This window comes from Boleophthalmus pectinirostris, unplaced genomic scaffold (genome assembly GCF_026225935.1).
Source record: "Boleophthalmus pectinirostris isolate CB_2022bp ecotype Guang Dong unplaced genomic scaffold, ASM2622593v1 HiC_scaffold_2, whole genome shotgun sequence".
NCBI classification, from domain to species: domain Eukaryota; kingdom Metazoa; phylum Chordata; class Actinopteri; order Gobiiformes; family Gobiidae; genus Boleophthalmus; species Boleophthalmus pectinirostris.
Window position 1 is genome coordinate 19,027,758 of NW_026571152.1, and position 17,834 is coordinate 19,045,591.

General features: G+C 36.1%; 2 protein-coding genes across 2 annotated transcripts; both read right to left on the bottom strand.

Annotated features, from left to right (window-relative positions):
* Window positions 1-1,693: 1,693 nt before the first annotated feature.
* Window positions 1,694-9,165, bottom strand: syt8 (synaptotagmin VIII). Its single transcript, XM_020932161.2, has 9 exons — window positions 9,029-9,165; window positions 7,041-7,217; window positions 6,802-6,965; window positions 6,016-6,111; window positions 5,759-5,926; window positions 4,981-5,148; window positions 4,320-4,437; window positions 3,931-4,064; window positions 1,694-3,512 (listed from the first exon to the last, which is right to left on the bottom strand). The coding sequence occupies exons 2-9, from the start codon at window positions 7,204-7,206 to the stop codon at window positions 3,264-3,266; spliced, it is 1,263 nt and encodes a 420-aa protein (XP_020787820.1). The 5' UTR covers window positions 7,207-7,217; window positions 9,029-9,165; the 3' UTR covers window positions 1,694-3,263.
* Window positions 9,166-10,101: 936 nt separating this feature from the next.
* On the bottom strand, window positions 10,102-17,334 carry dldh (dihydrolipoamide dehydrogenase). Its single transcript, XM_020932124.2, has 14 exons — window positions 17,186-17,334; window positions 16,259-16,334; window positions 16,092-16,171; window positions 15,938-16,006; window positions 15,780-15,849; window positions 15,531-15,631; window positions 15,318-15,458; window positions 14,656-14,757; window positions 14,386-14,576; window positions 14,144-14,314; window positions 13,539-13,728; window positions 11,509-11,646; window positions 11,338-11,427; window positions 10,102-10,657 (listed from the first exon to the last, which is right to left on the bottom strand). Exons 1-14 carry the CDS (start codon window positions 17,222-17,224, stop codon window positions 10,592-10,594), a joined length of 1,524 nt encoding a protein of 507 aa, XP_020787783.1. The 5' UTR covers window positions 17,225-17,334; the 3' UTR covers window positions 10,102-10,591.
* Between the last annotated feature and the right edge of the window lie 500 nt (window positions 17,335-17,834).

The following is a 17,834-nucleotide window of genomic DNA, read 5'->3' on the forward strand; positions in this document are numbered from 1 at the left end:
CTGCAGAGATGCTAATATATTTGCATATCAATAGACTCCTTGAGCTGCAAGACTCGTCAGCATTGCGTTCACTTGGAGCCCCTCTCACCTGCTGTCTTCTTGAGTTTGTCTGTGAAAATGACAGCAGTGTCTAGGATCAGACCACCAGGCAATGAAGGGAGGACTTTACATTTTTTATATGATTTGATTGTTTTTTTGTTTTTTTTTTGTTTTTTTTTTTGGAAAAAATAAATAAATAAATACCTCTAGTAAAAAGCCATCTAAATGGACTATTGTTGTTGTTGTTGTTGTTATATTGGACAATCTTTATCTACTACATTACACCCAAAGACATCTTACAATTCATACAGTTAAAAATACATACTAAGAACTCAAGTATATTGTATAATTAATTGCTCCCCACTTATAAGACTTCCCAGTTGTCTAAACAGATGACATATTACATTCTTTGTGTGTTGCATTTAGTGCTGTCAAGAAAAAAAAAAAAGAAAGATTATTTTTATTATTACTCTTTTGCCCAAAAAGGAGTGGGAAGAAGAAAACTTATTTAATCCCACCCCTACTCTTCATAATCTAACACAATGAGCTTCTTTTGCATTTTTCAGACATTTTGAATTAAACTATATGAACTATTTACAAGTGCAGACAAAGAATCACTGTTATAGTTTGGTTGTATAACATAAATGTACCAACAATGGTAAAGTTAAGGATCCAAACAATGGTAAGAAACAACAAATACAAGTAATGTAATGGACAGCACCAGCAAAGGTAAGAAAACAACAGATATAAACCAGCGCTACAGAGGCAGTATTGTTCTAATATTATGACCCACTCTCCATATACTGTGACCAGACCATATGTTTATATAACAACTTGAATTTATGGATATTTTGGCATTGCTTGAGATGTGTATCCAGACTGATCCAGAGTTTTACACCACATACAGACACACAGAAACTTTTACGGGTCGTTCGTACATTAGGCAATTTGAAATTTCCATACCCTCTAAAATGATAAGTTCTCTCTCTCATTTTGAATAAGCTTTGAATATTACGTGGTAGTAAATTATTGCATGCTCTGAATAAAATGACCAGTGTATAATATTGTACAAGTTCAGGAATTTTGAGGATCTTGGATTGAATAAAAAGATTATGGGTGTGTTCTAAAAAAACAACTTTATGGATGATTCTCAAAGCTCGTTTCTGTAATATAATCAATGGATGAAGTGTACATTGGTAAGTGTTCCCCCACACTTCAACACAGTATGTGAAATAAGGGAGAACCAATGAACAGTATAATTATGATCTGTAATTAATTAATCTAATTCATCTCTTTTTTAATCTCACCTAAAAATTGCTGAGAAACGCCCTCAACTTGAGGTATTTTCATTTAAATTCATTATTGCATTATTGTGGTAGATATATAACAAAAAAGGTGACATTATAAAGTCATTTATTGTTTAACAAACTTTAACCGATACATTCCACAGTATCATCATTATTATTACTATTACTAATCTGCATAAATATAACTTTACAACATATGAACATAACGACTCTAGAGCCACATCAGCCCATTTGAGATTATACTGTGTTTAATGCAGCTTTGCGCAAGTTTTACAGAAACAAAACTTAAACCGCATGGCTTATTTGCATAAACTAAGCAGAGAAAAAAAAAAAAAAAAAACGCTCTTGTGCTGATGTGGTTCAGCTTTTGCCAGACTAAAGGACACGACTCAGTGGAATATGAGTGTTCTTTCTGTGACAGAGGGGTGTTGATGCTGATGGTGAGTCTGTTCTGTGTGTGTGTTGCGCTGTTTTCAGAGATCTTGCGTGTGCAGGTTTATCACAAATTCGGGCAGGAACGGGAATGAAAATGACCATTCTTTGCGGAAGCGATGTGTTGTTGTCCCAACAACACATAAAAACAGATTTTATAATAAGGCAACCCACATACAGAAACAGTAAAGAAAATTAAAAATGAGATTAATGCGATTAAAAAAGATAACACGCTAAATATAACTGAAATTAATTAATTGCAATTAACGCGATAATTTGACACCCCTAGCTGCATTATTATACATTGATAATAGTATTTGTACTGTTGAAACAATTACTATTTGAATATTCAATAGAGAATGCATAAATATTCAAATAATAATAGCCTTCAATCTCAACAGAATCTGTAGTTAGCACTGAATTATATAGTGGTGATGGGTACTTTTTATTTTACTTTTTTCAAAACCATTTATATAGTACTTTTGTTTTTTTTTTGCTGTACTTTCTTTTACTCAAGTTTGCAATTTTTGTGCACTTATGACTTTACTCTTATGTCTAGGCATTGACTAACAAGGCTGTAGCACTGTTTACTTCCTGGTTTGTGGTTGTGGGCCCTGGGACTTCCTGATGAATCTTTGGTCTCTGAGGTCCTGAACCAGCAGCTGAGACTCCTGCTGAGCTCAGCTTAATTAGACTTAATTTAATTTTCTTTACTCAGTTGAAATAGAAGGCACCCAGAAAGTTTTACTGTCATGTGGTGGTCTCCTTTTGGAAATAAACGCCAAAGGAAGTTAGAAAGATGAGAAGAAGGGCCTGTTACCCAGGAGAAGAAGGATGCATTCAATAACAACTACATTTTTTCTTCAAATGCAATGGACATCATTGTTGGTACTTTGGCTTCTACTTTGTTTTAGTTAAAGCTCATTTGATCCTGACATGGTTTAGTTCCTATTTAAGCCTTACATTATTTGCCTAAGATAATACTCATAAAAAAGTATTTCTGTAGGTGGTGCAAAAAGTTTGTAAATCAGAAAATGTGGAATTTAATTTACAAGTGTGAAAATAACAGTTCTAAAGTGCTTATACAGAAATAATTTGCTTATTTGATTTTGATACATTAGTCAGAATACTATTAAACAATTAAACTACTAAACTGCACTGTGTAACTTTTCTTGTGTAGGGTCTACCACTTGTCTTCATTAAGATGTTCTTTTGTTTGCTTGGAATACATCTAAATTGCACTGATTCAATTAGATGTTTTTTTATTGCTCAGAAACACCTTGCTAGACATGCATTCTTACTGTGAGCATGTTTCCACAGATCTGCCTGTAACCTGGCCAGATACCGTCACCTTCTGGGCTCCGTAATAGTTGATTTAACACCATATTGCCCAACATTCATGGCAAAGTAATAACATCTCGATTAAGACAGAAAAGTTACATAGTGCAACTTTAAATTAATTTAGTCCCTGTGAAGCTCCTATGATCAGCGCTCTCCATTGAAGGGCAGTTTTCCTGATACGGGCAACTTCCTCTTCAGGTTGAGGGTGGAGTTGACCTGTTGGGCCGACTGCAGGGTGTGCCACTGAGCGACCGGGCGCCTTGGATTGGACAGCATGTCGGCCCAGTGCCTCAGCTGGTTTCCTGACGCATCGCAGCCCAAGTAGATCTTCCCTATGGCATCGTTACGGCTCACAGTATCGTAGTCCCACACCGCAACCACCAGGTTTACCCTCTGAAAAGAAAGTAGGGAGATACGCAATAGGAATTAAGTTGTATACTGTGAGATGTCGACCTGAAAAATTCTTGAAAAAACTGTGCTGAAATTGCTATTAAATTTGCAATATTGTTTACTATTGCCTTTTAATAAAAAAATAAAAAAAATAATTGCAACTTATGGAATTTGGAAATTGCAATTATTCAAACTGCATTTTAATTTCAGCCATTATTACTCATTGTACTATGCAATTTAATTGTTATCATGAAAATTTACAATTAAATATTACATATTTTTAAAGAAACTTATTAATTTAAATCTTATATTTTATTCTCTTTTGCTTCTGCGTGTCTAAAATCATAGCTTACCTTTCAAATATATATGCAATTGTTATTTTTGTTTCTAAAATGACACTCTTTATTAGATCAAACTTTACTTGGATCTGTTCGAAGGTCACAGTGAAAGTAAAGGACTCGTTGTAATATGGAGCCAGAGTCTTTTTCTTGACAGTCGTCTTTCTCTTCTTCCACTTCCTCTTGTCCAACGTTAGCTGCACTTTCACGTACGGATCTGCAAACACAAAATGTGACTTTGGCTCCATGTACATGGTTAAGGACAATTTTCCCCTGCATCAATTATAACTCATGTGATATCTGTATGATCTACTAGATGTCAACCTATAATTCTATGTGGGAACACTGTCAGCCTTGCATGCAGGATGCAAACATTCCATCTATCCACTTTTACTTTGTTAATAATTGACGAAAACTCCACTAAAAAAAATGAGATATTGAGATATGATATAATTTTTGTGTTGTGAATGACCTGAGCTCCCTCCAATGTCCATAGGTTTGAGGTTTTTAGCTTCGAGGATCACCACAGTCAGTTTGTTTGCTGTCGGGACGTATCGCAGAGAGAAGCAAATTTCTCCTAGATCCTCCTCCTGAAACAAATATGTTTGCAAATGAAATCATTATACTCTTAATAACAGAATACAATATTGTGGTTGTCAAACTTTTGTTTGAAACCAGGGAGCAATTTTCCTGCCAATATCTTTAAATCCCTAATTTAGGTCTGATTTGCCCTTGGTTAGACCTACTATTTTGGAATTGTCTAATCCTGGTTTTGAATTTGTTATCCAGTTTAAAGCATAGATTTTAATACATTATGCAGTGTATTTAGATTGATTCATGGGTCTTTGAGTAATCTGGTATTGTCCTTCATTTTACTGCAGACACAAAAGGTTAAAAACACATACAACCATATTTCAACAATAAAACCAGTTAGTGAAATCCCCCTTACAGTGATGTTATAGTTCAAAACCAAGTATATGGAGAAAGTGTAATATGTATTTTTATTTATTTATTTATTTTTTTGGTTTAGAGGTTTAGGAAAAATACTGGAAAGTGCTTTTCTCATGTATTTGGATTGTGCCATATATCTTTTGAATGATTCCTTAGTGGGACTTTGTGGGTGTCTTATAAACCTCAAATTTGGAGGGTTCGCTGAGGTCCCGCCACTCCTCAATGACATGGTTCCAATCAAAGTTCTCCAGCTGCAGCCTGACCTCTCCAATGAGGTTGTGTTTGGAGAATCTGTTAAAATCATACACCTGCATCACCACTGTAGACTTCATCAGGGAGGTTTTAGTTATCTGTAGAAATGGCACAATACAAGCATCAAAGTATTATCAGTAAGTGCACACTAAGGGAGGTGCTTATGATTAAAAGCAGTCAAAATCTGTGCTCAGCTGGATAAAAATACTTCTAAATGTTACTGAAGTAGACAAATGTTTTATTTTCAGATGCTTTTTGGTGTATTCATTTAGGACAGTGCTTAACAACTAAACAACTAAAACAAATAATAGTGCATTTTTTAAATTTTATTAAACTGGCTTTATACTAAACTTCAAGAATGATCAAAGTAAATTATTAAGCTATCCTCCTGCAAGATTAATCACAATCTGCTTGAAATTGCAATTTGAATGGACGTAATTAGCAAGTCACCACTCTTGTAATTTTTGAATTGTCATAATTTCCTCCACAAACACCAAAGTATCTACTACTCCTGTAGTTTGCATGTGTACAAACTTGTGATCCTTCAACAGAACTTCAAATAAAACACAAATCGCAAATCTAATTGCAAGTTTGCCAGAAAAATTGCAGTTCCGTATTTTTGCCAACTGGTTCAGTCCTTACAGTCAGTTTGAGGCTGTGGTATGAGTCTTGTTAATTCAGATGTTGAAGCTTGATGTTGAACTTTACCTGAAAAGTGAACTGCTCATTGAAGACAGGTTTGAGTGTGTTCTTGAGCATTTTGGTCTCACAGATCTTGTTCTTGTCGGGACAGGTATACACTCTGACATAAGGGTCCGAGCTGCCCCCCAGGTCCATGGCCTTGAGGCTGTCGGCCTGTTTGATGCCCACTGTCAGCTGCAGAACACACAGGGTGCAATAGTAAAGAGTGGAGTTAGTGGACAGACTGGTTTTAGAGTCAATAAAGTTACTGCTTATATGATTACCTCTGACTGAGTAGTGTTGTACTCCAGAGAATACAGCAGCTTCCCGCGGTACTTCTTAGATGAACCATAGTCCAGATCGGCCACATCAGGCTGGACCTGGTGGAAGCAAGATCTGTATAATACATGCTTTACTTCACAAATATCTAACTTGGTCTGATTTATGTTCTGTTGAGTTGGCATAGATGTCAGTGGATACCTTCTTCTTTCTCCGGCGTGACCGGAGAGACCGGAACAAATGCAACGGGTTGATGAATTTCCATGAGCGCTGCTGCGTTAGAGCAAGAGTATACTTTTGCTTTTTAATACAAAACAACAACAACTATTCACATTTTTTTTTTTTTTTTACTGTTCCAAATGTGTTGGATGGCTAAGCTGGCAACCGATAAATAACACATTCACAATAAAGACCAGTTTCTAACCTAATTAGATTTTATTTCATACCAGTAGATGGCAGCAGCCCTTGTCCCCTCACCAATTACTATTCATTCTGAAGTTGTTTTTGATTTTTTAATAAAAAGGAAAGGCAGTTCCTACTCATAAAAAATTTGAAATGAATGTAGTGCCATGTCTGCTGCGTTGCATGGCTTTCAATAGAACAGATAAAGACATTACCGTGTTTAGTGATATCTATGATTACTTATTTTTCATAATATGCCGTTAATGATTTATTACATCTATTTAATCCATTACTTTTCCATAATTTGCTAAAATAATTAAATAAATATGTTACGGCATTTTCAGTATATTGGACAATGTATAACTTGACAGCTATAAAACTGGGCTTACAAGTGCAGTGGTGCTGCCGCTGTTCACTCCTTTCAGATTGATCTTCTCATTTTTCTTATTTTTTTTCTTATTTTTACGGCAGCACTTAATGCAGATGCAGAGGAAGATGATGAGTAAGATCACTCCACCAAGGACAAACAGCAGCAACGTGAGCCATCGGGGCACTGCAGGGACAAAAAGCCAGGATTGACTCAAGTATGACTTTAGTTTACTTTAGCAGTTTATAAGACGTTACTTACAGGGAATATTGTCCAGGAAATTTTTGAAAGCATTTTCCACCTCTGTGAGGATTGGGTTGATTGTCGTGTTGGTGTAAGGTGTAGTGCTGAAGTTGGTGCTAGTAAAGGACCAGGTGGAATCAGGAGTGGACAGCACATAAGTGGAGTTTGAAGACAGAGCGGGCATGGTGAACAAATCTGCAACAAGAATGAACAAAATAGCTGTTATATGCCACAGAAGAAAAGTGAGTTGTTGTTTTTTTTTAAAGTTGCTAGTTTGATTCCCATTTCCCATTACTAACATTGTTTATTTAGGCAAGACACTTCATGTTTGTGGACATACCATCGTGATAGTGCCCTCGGAAGCTGTTGGGCTTGGTTAGTACTTGGATGTCTAGTGCTTAGTGTTATTGTGTCCTTAGGCAAGACATTTCACCCATCTTACCTAATATGAATGTGGGGCGTGTGTGAGTGTTGGTGGTCAGTTCGTGTCTTGAAAGCCTATAAATTATTATTAGTAAAATCAATGCATTATTAGTAGTAGTAATAGGTAGTGCTTGAAGGTAGGGTTGGACGATGTCACAATATAGTAAAATAAAAAATCAAGATATTTTGTCTCTTGTGTGAGTGACAGGAAGATTAGCCAATCGCAGTAAAGGAGACATAGTTAGTTACTCCCCATAGGCAATATAAGTATATGTATTGCTGTTAAATAGAAATTGATAAAATGCACTATAAAGTTTTCAGTATTCTGTTACTGTTTGATGAAGGTTTACTGGCTGCAGTGATGTATAAAATCCTTACACCATAACAGAGGAACGCTTGTAGCAGGTCTCCACCATGAACAAACAGTAACTAGAATGATTCATACTGTGATAACTACTCTGACAAATCCTACAAAGAAATATGGAAAAATCAACACTTTTTTCATGTCAAGTTGTAGCAAAATGTTCAGTCAGTTGTACTTATCATCTCTGAATTCTTACGTTAAGTGCATTAAGTTCGTATCTTTAAGCAAAATTGCATTTGACTTGTTCCATGATGATAATGGCCAGTTTTAGGTAGAAGGAAGGAAATGGTGGCAAACAAAATCAACACTTTTTTAACACAATGCATGTTTTGATCAGAGAAAGGAAATGTCTCCCCTCTCCACCCAAACCCTCACAACTAAGGCTCTAAGTGAACACAAAGTCAGCTTGGTTTTGAGGCTCACAAGTTGGGCTTAATGGGATGGGATAATTTCTGATATTTTATATTAAGTTTCCTTGAAGTGAGATTTAAGTGTTGTCGTGATTCAAATAATATGATACTAAGGAAAAAGTTGATATATATTTTTAAACAGATTTTTTCAGTACAATGATATAAAATGTACTTTTCAACACAAAATAATGCTCTAGTAATTTTATCATTCAATTTAGTTTGCTGTCAGACTTTTAATTTAATAAAAAAAATTTTTACCCTTTTGATACCTGTTGAAAATCTAGTTTCAATTTGGTAACATTGATTGATTAGTTGTTTTGAATATAGATTAATGACTTATCACAACTGTCATGTATGCATGTTAGACCTTCACTATTGGACATAACACCATTGTGAAAGTGAAAAGCTAAAAGCAAGTGTGTGTACCTACAGGAATGCCAACATCTCCAGGCTATTTGTCGATGTGTAAATAACTTTATAAGCAATGTTAGTGTAGTTGTAAAAAGTAAATGTTGTTTACATATTATCCTTATATTGCACTTTGAGATTTAAAAAAAAAAAAAAAGTGTATATATACTGTACTATTTCTAATTTTGTCGATCACCATTTTGGTACCGTTGTATATCTACAGGCTATTTTGAGTTTATTACATTTTTGTTGTCACTTGCTGAAGCACCAAAATGCATCACAATGTATTGGTGTAATGAGTAAGTCTGTTGTTTAATGACACAATGTTATTGGCATTATTTAACATGTCAAGAGTAGAACTTGTACAACAGTCCATATATATCAAAAACTCCAAAACCTACCAGTTTCAATGGCTGTTCAGAGAAAGGGATCCGTATCATAGTTTCCTTTCTGATCCATTTGTTCTCTTGGCTGTATGCCCCATGTATGCTGACTGTCAAACTTTAGTCCATACCATAGCAATGCATGGTCAAGACGGCTCTGTACCACACCTGAAGATTACACACACTGCACCAAGGCAGTGTTTAAACAGAGGTGGAGCTATGGATAAAATTTACCGTTTGACAGACTTTTTGTGTCAACACTAGAGGGCTGTAGTATTCCAAATGTATGGTCATTTAGGTTGGCGGTTCCAACAGTGGAGGTCACGAGGCACTGAGCTGGGGTTTGCGATATAATACAAATAAAAAAATAATAAAAAAATCTGTAATTGTATCCAGACTGCTCTACTCAGACCTTAGATTCCATACAGAAATGCTTAACTTTTTTTGTTCAGTGTACAGTTTACAGTACTTCATTTATTTACTTCACACTCAGTGGTGCTAAGCTCCTATTGTAGCCACAGCTGATCTGGGGCAGACTGACAGAAAAGAAGCTGCCAATCTGTGCCACCAACACCACATTCATACTAGGCATTATTTTCCAATGAGATGGAAGGAAACGGTGCCAGCCAAAATCAACACTTTTTAACAGAGAATCTCCCATAATCATGATTTTCAGTCTGAACGTTAGATGGAGGGAGGGGGCCTGTATTTCTCTATGGGTGATGTATTGTTCTTGAAAAAAAGATTCAGCATGATCCCACCTTATGACTTGGTATACTATTGACAGTGTGAAAATTTTTAACCATGGCTTTCACCAGTTCCATTTGCTCATGTTTTGATGTCACATGAATGCAACCTATGTCATTAAGTTAGTATACACAGTATGTATGGTTTAATTTACCAATTGTACTATATACTGTTGATTCCGGCACCAAGGTTATTCAAATGAAGTGTTTATTGTTTGTAAAAGCTAACAGACAAAGTCTTTACAGCTGAGTAATGAAAGCAAAACCAGGTTATAGTTGGAGGCCAACAGTGTCATGTATTATATTACTTCAAGTTTAGATTTGACTACACACATACTACACAAATTCACATTAGGCCTGTCAATATTTTATTCAATCTTAAATAACAGCAATGTCCCTTAAATTTGATACATTTTAAAATGATATAGATCCATCTCTCCATCCTTGTTCTTTACAAGTGCTATGACAAAATGGGGGTCTCCAGACAGGTTTGAGCTGTGTTGAAGCTGCATGAAAATATTGTGGTAAAAATATTCCTAAAGTAATTGTTCTGCTCCTCTAACTGTCGAGAAGGGTTGTGGAATTTATTATAAAAATGAAAACCAGAGACAAAAGCAAAAATAATATTTATATCTCTCGATTTGTAAATTAATTTATAGAATATATGCTCTTGAAGTTTTGGAAAAGAAAGGTTTTGTAGTGAAGCCCAAACCCCATTTATTATTATTTTTTTAGAACAGTTAAATAACAGTAGAACTAAAAGTGATACAGAGCATTTGGAGACAGTTCAGATACTGGTTGTATGTACACTGGAGGTGCGACAGCGGCTGTAGGTTTAGAAGTTGATGGCTTTGCCAAAAGAGGCTGCCAGGTTTGCTTCCCTGAAGGCCTCGGACACAGTCTGTGAAGAGAGAGAGGAGAGGGTCTGAATAGAGTCAGAGTCAACCTAACTCCCTAACATAACTTTCATAATTTATGAAGTACAAGTTATGGAAGTTCAAACGCATTATGCATTCTTGTAACTTAAATTCCCTTATAAACAATATACAACAATATACCCATTTCTGATAAAGGATTTATGCACTGAGCTCCCTCTGCTGTCAGCAATAGGAATAACATTTAGAAAGTAAACAGCTGAAAGTCCCTTTTCATCTGTGAATGCTATGCTGATAGAGCCATTACATTACATTTTGACACCAGAATGTGTTTGTACTTTTACACAGTCATTTTAGTCCATAAAATATCACGAGTTTTTCTAGGACCAACTGAGCATTTCAGTGTTCAGAGAAGACAACTTTGTTTCATTAATCCACTAAATCCAAACGAATTAATAAACCAAAATACAAAATACTTGAGGTAAAATATGATTCTATTTCAAATACAACATTTTGAAAACATAAAAAAGGTTATACATTTTTCCCCTTCAGATACAAGTCCTTCCATATATTTTTCAGTTTGAATATCATTGCATAATGGGCTGTTGTTAGTACCTCAAAATTATTTGTAGCTGTACACCAAGATTAATTTATTTTCCACATTTAATGGCATATATTACCATATAAATATAGGTAGTATACTTACAGGATGTGCATGGCAAACTCTAGCAACGTCCTCACAGGAAGCGCCATACTCCATGGCCAAAGCAGCTTCATTAATCATCTCTCCTGCCCCCTACAGGACAAACAGAAAACAACACTCTTTTTACACCCCGTTAACTTAATGTGTTATTGACTAGTTTAATGTTATTCTTACAGATCCCAGGATGTGAGCTCCCAGCATCCTGTCTGTCTCCTTGTGACTGAGGATTTTCACCAGACCGTCTGTGTCTGCGATGGTTTTGGCGCGGCTGTTGGCAGCGAAGGGGAACTTGCCAACTTTGTATGGGACACCCTAAAGTAAGAACACAGTAAGGAAAGCTCAATCCTTGTCCCACAATTAACTTGTAGAAGAAAATATATACAAATTATTAGAAAACAATATCACATTGTGTATATGTGTGCATGTGTGTTTTTTATTTATATATATATATATATATATATATATATATATATATATATATATATAGGGGTGTCAAATTATCGCGTTAATTGCAATTAATTAATTACAGTCATATTTAGCGCGTTATGTTTTTTAATCGCATTGGTCTCATTTTTAATCTCTAACTTTAGTGTTTCTGTATGTGAGTTTCTTTATTATAAAACCTGTTTTTATGTGTTGTTGTCCCAACACACACAAAACACATTTATAAATTTTTTTATTTCGGTAATTCCACTCATTGCCGGAAACCCACACAAAACGCGCGCAGTAAGAGCGATGTAAACGTCATGTTAACGTTGGCGGCGTCAGTCGCACAATGGACGAGGTCGAAGAGCCAGTAGAACAGAGTCGGCAGCGCACAGGTAAAAACGCATTCGTGTCTTGGAAATTATTCTCCCGACGTGAAATATAAAAGAAAATAACAAATATAATATCGCCTGAAAACAACCTGCATAGGCTCATGATGTCTGCACTACTGTCCTGTAGTGACCTGCCACATGAGGAGACACACACACAAACACACACACAAACACACACACAAACACACACACAAACACACACAAACAAACACACACCTTCATCATCGTCATTAACCTGAGAACGCGCGGACCACGTTTCCTTCCGTAGACACTGCGCGGACACCGACGTGCTCCCGTGAGCCGCGTGTGGATCGTGTTTTCTCGCGTACGCGACGTAAACCGCGCTTCCTCCTGTGCGCCTCTAAACCAGAACTAACACCAAGACTAAAACCAGGACTAAACCAGGACTAAACCAGAACTAAAACCAGAACTAAAACTAGAACTAAAACCAGGACTAAACCAGAACTAAAACCAGAACTAAAACCAGGTCTAAACCAGGTCTAAACCAGGTCTAAACCAGGACTAAACCAGGACTAAACCAGGACTAAACCAGGACTAAACCAGGACTAAACCAGAACTAACACCAGGACTAAAACCAGGATTAATCCATTCCAGGACTAAACTAGGACTAAAGTAGGTCTAAACCAGGTCTAAACCAGGACTAAAACCAATGATCTCATATATAAAGCATTTCTCTATCAATAATATTTTTCATATGGTTAAGGAAAGACTGGACTTTTTATTGTCTTTAAGTAGACAAAAGTTATTATGTTCAGATTTCCTCGTCTTTGCTGCTTTACAGCAAACAGTTTCTTATTCATGGAGACTTGGGCTCAACAGCCAATTTGAAGAGATTTGTTAAACAATAAATTACTTTATAAAGTCACTTTTTTAAATCCATATTAGTCTTTTGATCTGCCACAATAATGTAATAATGAATTTAAATGAAAATACCTCAAATTGAAGGCTTTTCTCAGCAATTTTTAGGTGAGATTAAAATGAGATTAATTAGATTAATTAATTACAGATCATAATTAATTAATCTCTCAATTTTTTTAATCGCATGACAGCACTAATATATATATATATATATATATATATATTTTTTGTTTTTTTTTTGTTTTTTTTTTAAGTATGTAGTAAAGTATATAAAAATGGAATTAAAATAATCAAATAATTATTTTATAGTGGTAAAATTTATCTTAAATTCTCAGTATATTTAAGTGGAAAAAAACAATATTTTTAAGACTTGTAAATAAGTTCAGGATGATTTAGGGAGTCCAATTTCAGTTGCTATACATTAATATAAAAAATAAAATGGGACCATCTGTATAATTTGAGACAGACATCCTTGTAACCAGTGTGTCCTTGTTTTCAGGGTCTCACCTCCTCTTTGAGCTGCTCTTCAGTCTTGCCAACCCAGGCCACTTCAGGGTGAGTGTAGATCACAGACGGGACGCAGTTGTAGTCAATGTGCACTGCGCCTCCAGCCATGCCCTCCACACAGATGATGCCCTCGTCCTCAGCTTTGTGCGCCAACATGGGCCCAGCAATCACATCTCCAATGGCATAAATACTGGAAAAAGAATGGCAAAAAGGTACTGGCATTTTAAAATATGATACTTAAATCAAGAACTCTTAATTGGTAGATTCTACTGTCTGAGAATGAAAAAAATAGTAACAATAAATGGCTGCATATAGTAACCACACTATTTTTTGCATGCATTCTTGACCAGATAAATCAAAATATGTCAGCTGTGTACTGTCTGCATCCAATTATAAAGTCCTTAAAATAAATATACATAAAGTCATCATTAACTTCATCGTGTTGACAAAACACGTTCAAAGCATATGATTTAAAAAAAAAAATGTATTTGATCTGTTATTATTGACTATTTTCTCTCATCATCATCATCATCATCATAATCATAATAATAATCATAATACCGATCTGCCAGTGGTTTGACCATTGCTGAATGTTGGGTTTATACCTGGGTACTTTGGTCTGGAAGCGGTTGTTGACTGGGATGCGACCTCTGTTGTCCAGTTCGATTCCCACAGTCTCCAAACCCAGGTTCTCAGTGAAAGGTCTCCGTCCAATACACACCAGAAGAACATCACAAGTTAGGGTCTCATTCTTCCCTCCTGCTGCAGCCTCCACTCTGCAGACACCAAGGAAAAATTCAATCTTGCCCAGTATTTCCACTGTTTCTACTAAAACGCTCAAACTCACGCCACATCAATCTTGCCGTCCGGTCTCTTAGTGGCTCCCATGACTTTAGTGCCGAGTTTGAACTTCAGTCCCTGCTTCTGCAAAATCCGCTGAAAGTTTTTTGAGATTTCCATGTCGATGCCCATACCGCCCACATGACCCAGAAACTCTACAGCTGTGACTTTGGAGCCTAATCGCTGCCACACTGACCCCTGCAGGACAAAGTAATGCATTTAAAAAACATAATTGACAAGTTACATAGTTTGTTTGTTATAAAATAATGGTACAGACCAGCTCCACCCCAATGACACCAGCTCCGATGACAATGAGCTCCTCTGGGACCTTCTTCAGACACAAAGCTCCCGTGGATGAGACTACAGACTCTTCATCAATCTGGGACAAAACATAATTACATGTACTTGCTTTAATTCAGCTGTTGTGCACACGTGTTTTAAGTCAATTTTTATAAACAAATTATGCATGTTACATTTCATAACAGTGTGAATAAACTATTAAAGCTATCAAGTAAATTAGGATGTAATAATTTCAATGTGAGCCAAAATTCAGTCCATTAAAAACCCAAAATCTAAAAAATCAAATCAATCAAAATATCATTCCAATTATTTTTATAATTTATTTGATAAATTATTTACAAGATATTACCCACTGTTTATTTTACTTACAACAATAACAATGGTTTTAACTAAGTTTAAATGTTGTGGGTTTTCTTTGCCAATAGGTAACATTCCCTAGGAGGACCACAAATATATGGATTACACTAATTATTACAGCTGCTAAATGTTTCGTTTACAATTTAAAGCATCTCTCGACCAACATTCAGACAGGTTCCACCCAGCGTTGCATGTTTCTCCACACAAACTGTCTACAAGACAAAATCTACCCATAAGCACTGTGTTGCAGAAAATAAATACATGCAGCATTGGTTCCAGTACCTGAATCCCAGGGAAAGGCATAACCTCTGAGCCCGTGGCGATGAGAATATTTTTGGTATTAATGACCTGCTCTCCATCTGCTGTTGTGGCCGTCACCTGGTTCTTCCCTGTCACCTTCCCAAACCCGTTTACATGAGTCACCTGGATAAAATATAGTTCAGTTGTAGTTTAGTTGCACATAATAATGAGTAGTTTATATAAGAAGAGACTGACTTTGTTTTGTTTAAAAAGGTGTGCGATTCCACCAGTTAGTGCTTTGACAGCATTAGACTTCTGTGCCATCATCTTTTCTAGGTTCAATGAAACACCTGAAACTAAAGCAAATTACAAAATATTATTAGGCATTTTTGAGCACTATAATAACAATAATAACAATAATAATAATAATAATAATAATAATGCTACAACTATTAAAAAACAATTGTTCATGCACAGGAAAACTGAAAAATTATACTTATATACTTTCTATGCCTCTGTTTTCAAAATCTTTTCCGTGAGCCAAGTGGTACAAGTAGGAGTTGTTAAGAAGTGCCTGAAAGAAACCAACACAAATCACAAAGTGAATTAAAATGTAACTTTATTAAACAATTCTGAAATACAATCATGTGGAAATGTGTTACCTTTGAGGGTATGCAACCAACATTCAGACAGGTTCCACCCAGCGTTGCATTTTTCTCCACACAAACTGTCTACAAGACAAATCTACCCATAAGCACTGTGTTGCAGAAAATACATAAATGTAAAAAAAAGAATATAAGATTTTGCAAATCTTACTTTAAATCCGAGCTGTGCAGCCTTAATAGCGGCGACGTAACCTCCAGGCCCTGAGCCCACCACTGTGACGTCAGCATCAACTAAAGATACAGAAGAAACAAGACATTTACAGCTTGTAAGTTCACAGAAGAATATTATATGGCAGATAAGACTAATATGGCCCTTACTTGCTGCCTTGTCAGCATAAGTTCTGACTGACACTGCTGCAGCTCCATGGAGTTTGCAGGGCAGCTGGTGGCCCCGCTATCAAAGAAAACAATAGCAATTAATATGATTGTGCATTACAAAACAATTATTCATTTAACAAGATTTATCCAACAATCAGCCAGTGCAGTGATTTAGAAATGTTATTCTGTACTCTGCATGCTCTTCCAAAGTCAAGCCTTTTTCCAGGCTTAATATAAAGGAAATGCAGCTAGAGACAATAACGGGAACAGCTGTGGCAACTTAACTGACAATATTTAATTACTATTTAGGCATGTCCAACCTACTACTACTACTCCAAGTATTTCAAGCAGAGAATGTGTGGAAATAAAATGTCAAGAAAAATAAGCTGGACCACGATATTTCGGACACACTTGAGGCAGTTATGTTATGTAACAGCAAATAAGATACTGTACCTCAGTTAACCTTGCAAGACCTTACACAACCTGATGTAAACATGAACAGCAAGAAAGCGACAATGAAAATTTACATGAACCTTATAGTGTCAATAGATTCAATTTATCACAGGTCTGAACACGTTTTGGGACAAGTGACACATGACTGAGTTTGGTTTAAGTACAGTTAAACTAGGTTAGCACCAACTGTATGACAGCAACTTAGTTAGGGGGCGGTTTCTAAAACGTAAACAAAACTAGTAATCAGTGATCACGGGAACCCGGTTTTAAACGCGCACATTTCCTCAGATGTATTTTGCTTGTTACATGACTAGTGCTTGGCAGTAAACACCGGTCGAGGGAGGCTAAAGCTAAAGCTAACCAGGCCAGATCGTGCACCGGGCAGTTCAGATCCGCACAAATTTGTTCAACGAATCTTAATGCGATGTGTTTAATAATTTGGACTCATATAAGGCTTTTGTAGTCCCCGCTTACCGTGGCTAGGGAGCGATATAATTGCGTCCAGCTCTGCATTTTGTCTGTGTCCCCTCCAAAGGATCAGTCACCTACAGCAGGCCGACCAGCCAAGGACTCCACCTTCTGCGCAGGCGCACTACCAGCTCTGAAAAAAGACGATGGAATGTCGCCGAAAAGTGACGCAGGTATTATTTGATATGTATTTTTCATGGATATATAGCTTCACCGTTCATTTCACAGTAGGATAAACATACTTTTTTAATACCAGTCTATGAAAACAGCCATGTACAAAAAAAAAAATTAAATAGCAAATTTATCTCACCGACATAACAGACCATATATTTTCCCTTGTCATAGTATTTTATTGGGTTCTAGGCCTACATCACTGTGACCAAGGAGACCCAACAGGTATTTATAAACAGGGCCTATGCAAAACTTTATTTTCACTAAATCTGACCAGTCCAACACCCAAACAAATATTCAATATTTTAAAAACCTTAAATAACCTTTCTATTCATAATCAATAGGCCCACCACATTGTAAAATTCTCCCCCATAGTCTAAAAACAACCAGGACTATATTGGCATAACAGAATTAGATTGTTATTTGTTAAAAAGAGACTACACTGATCAAAAATTACTGCTTAAAGATTAAATGTAGGCAGTAC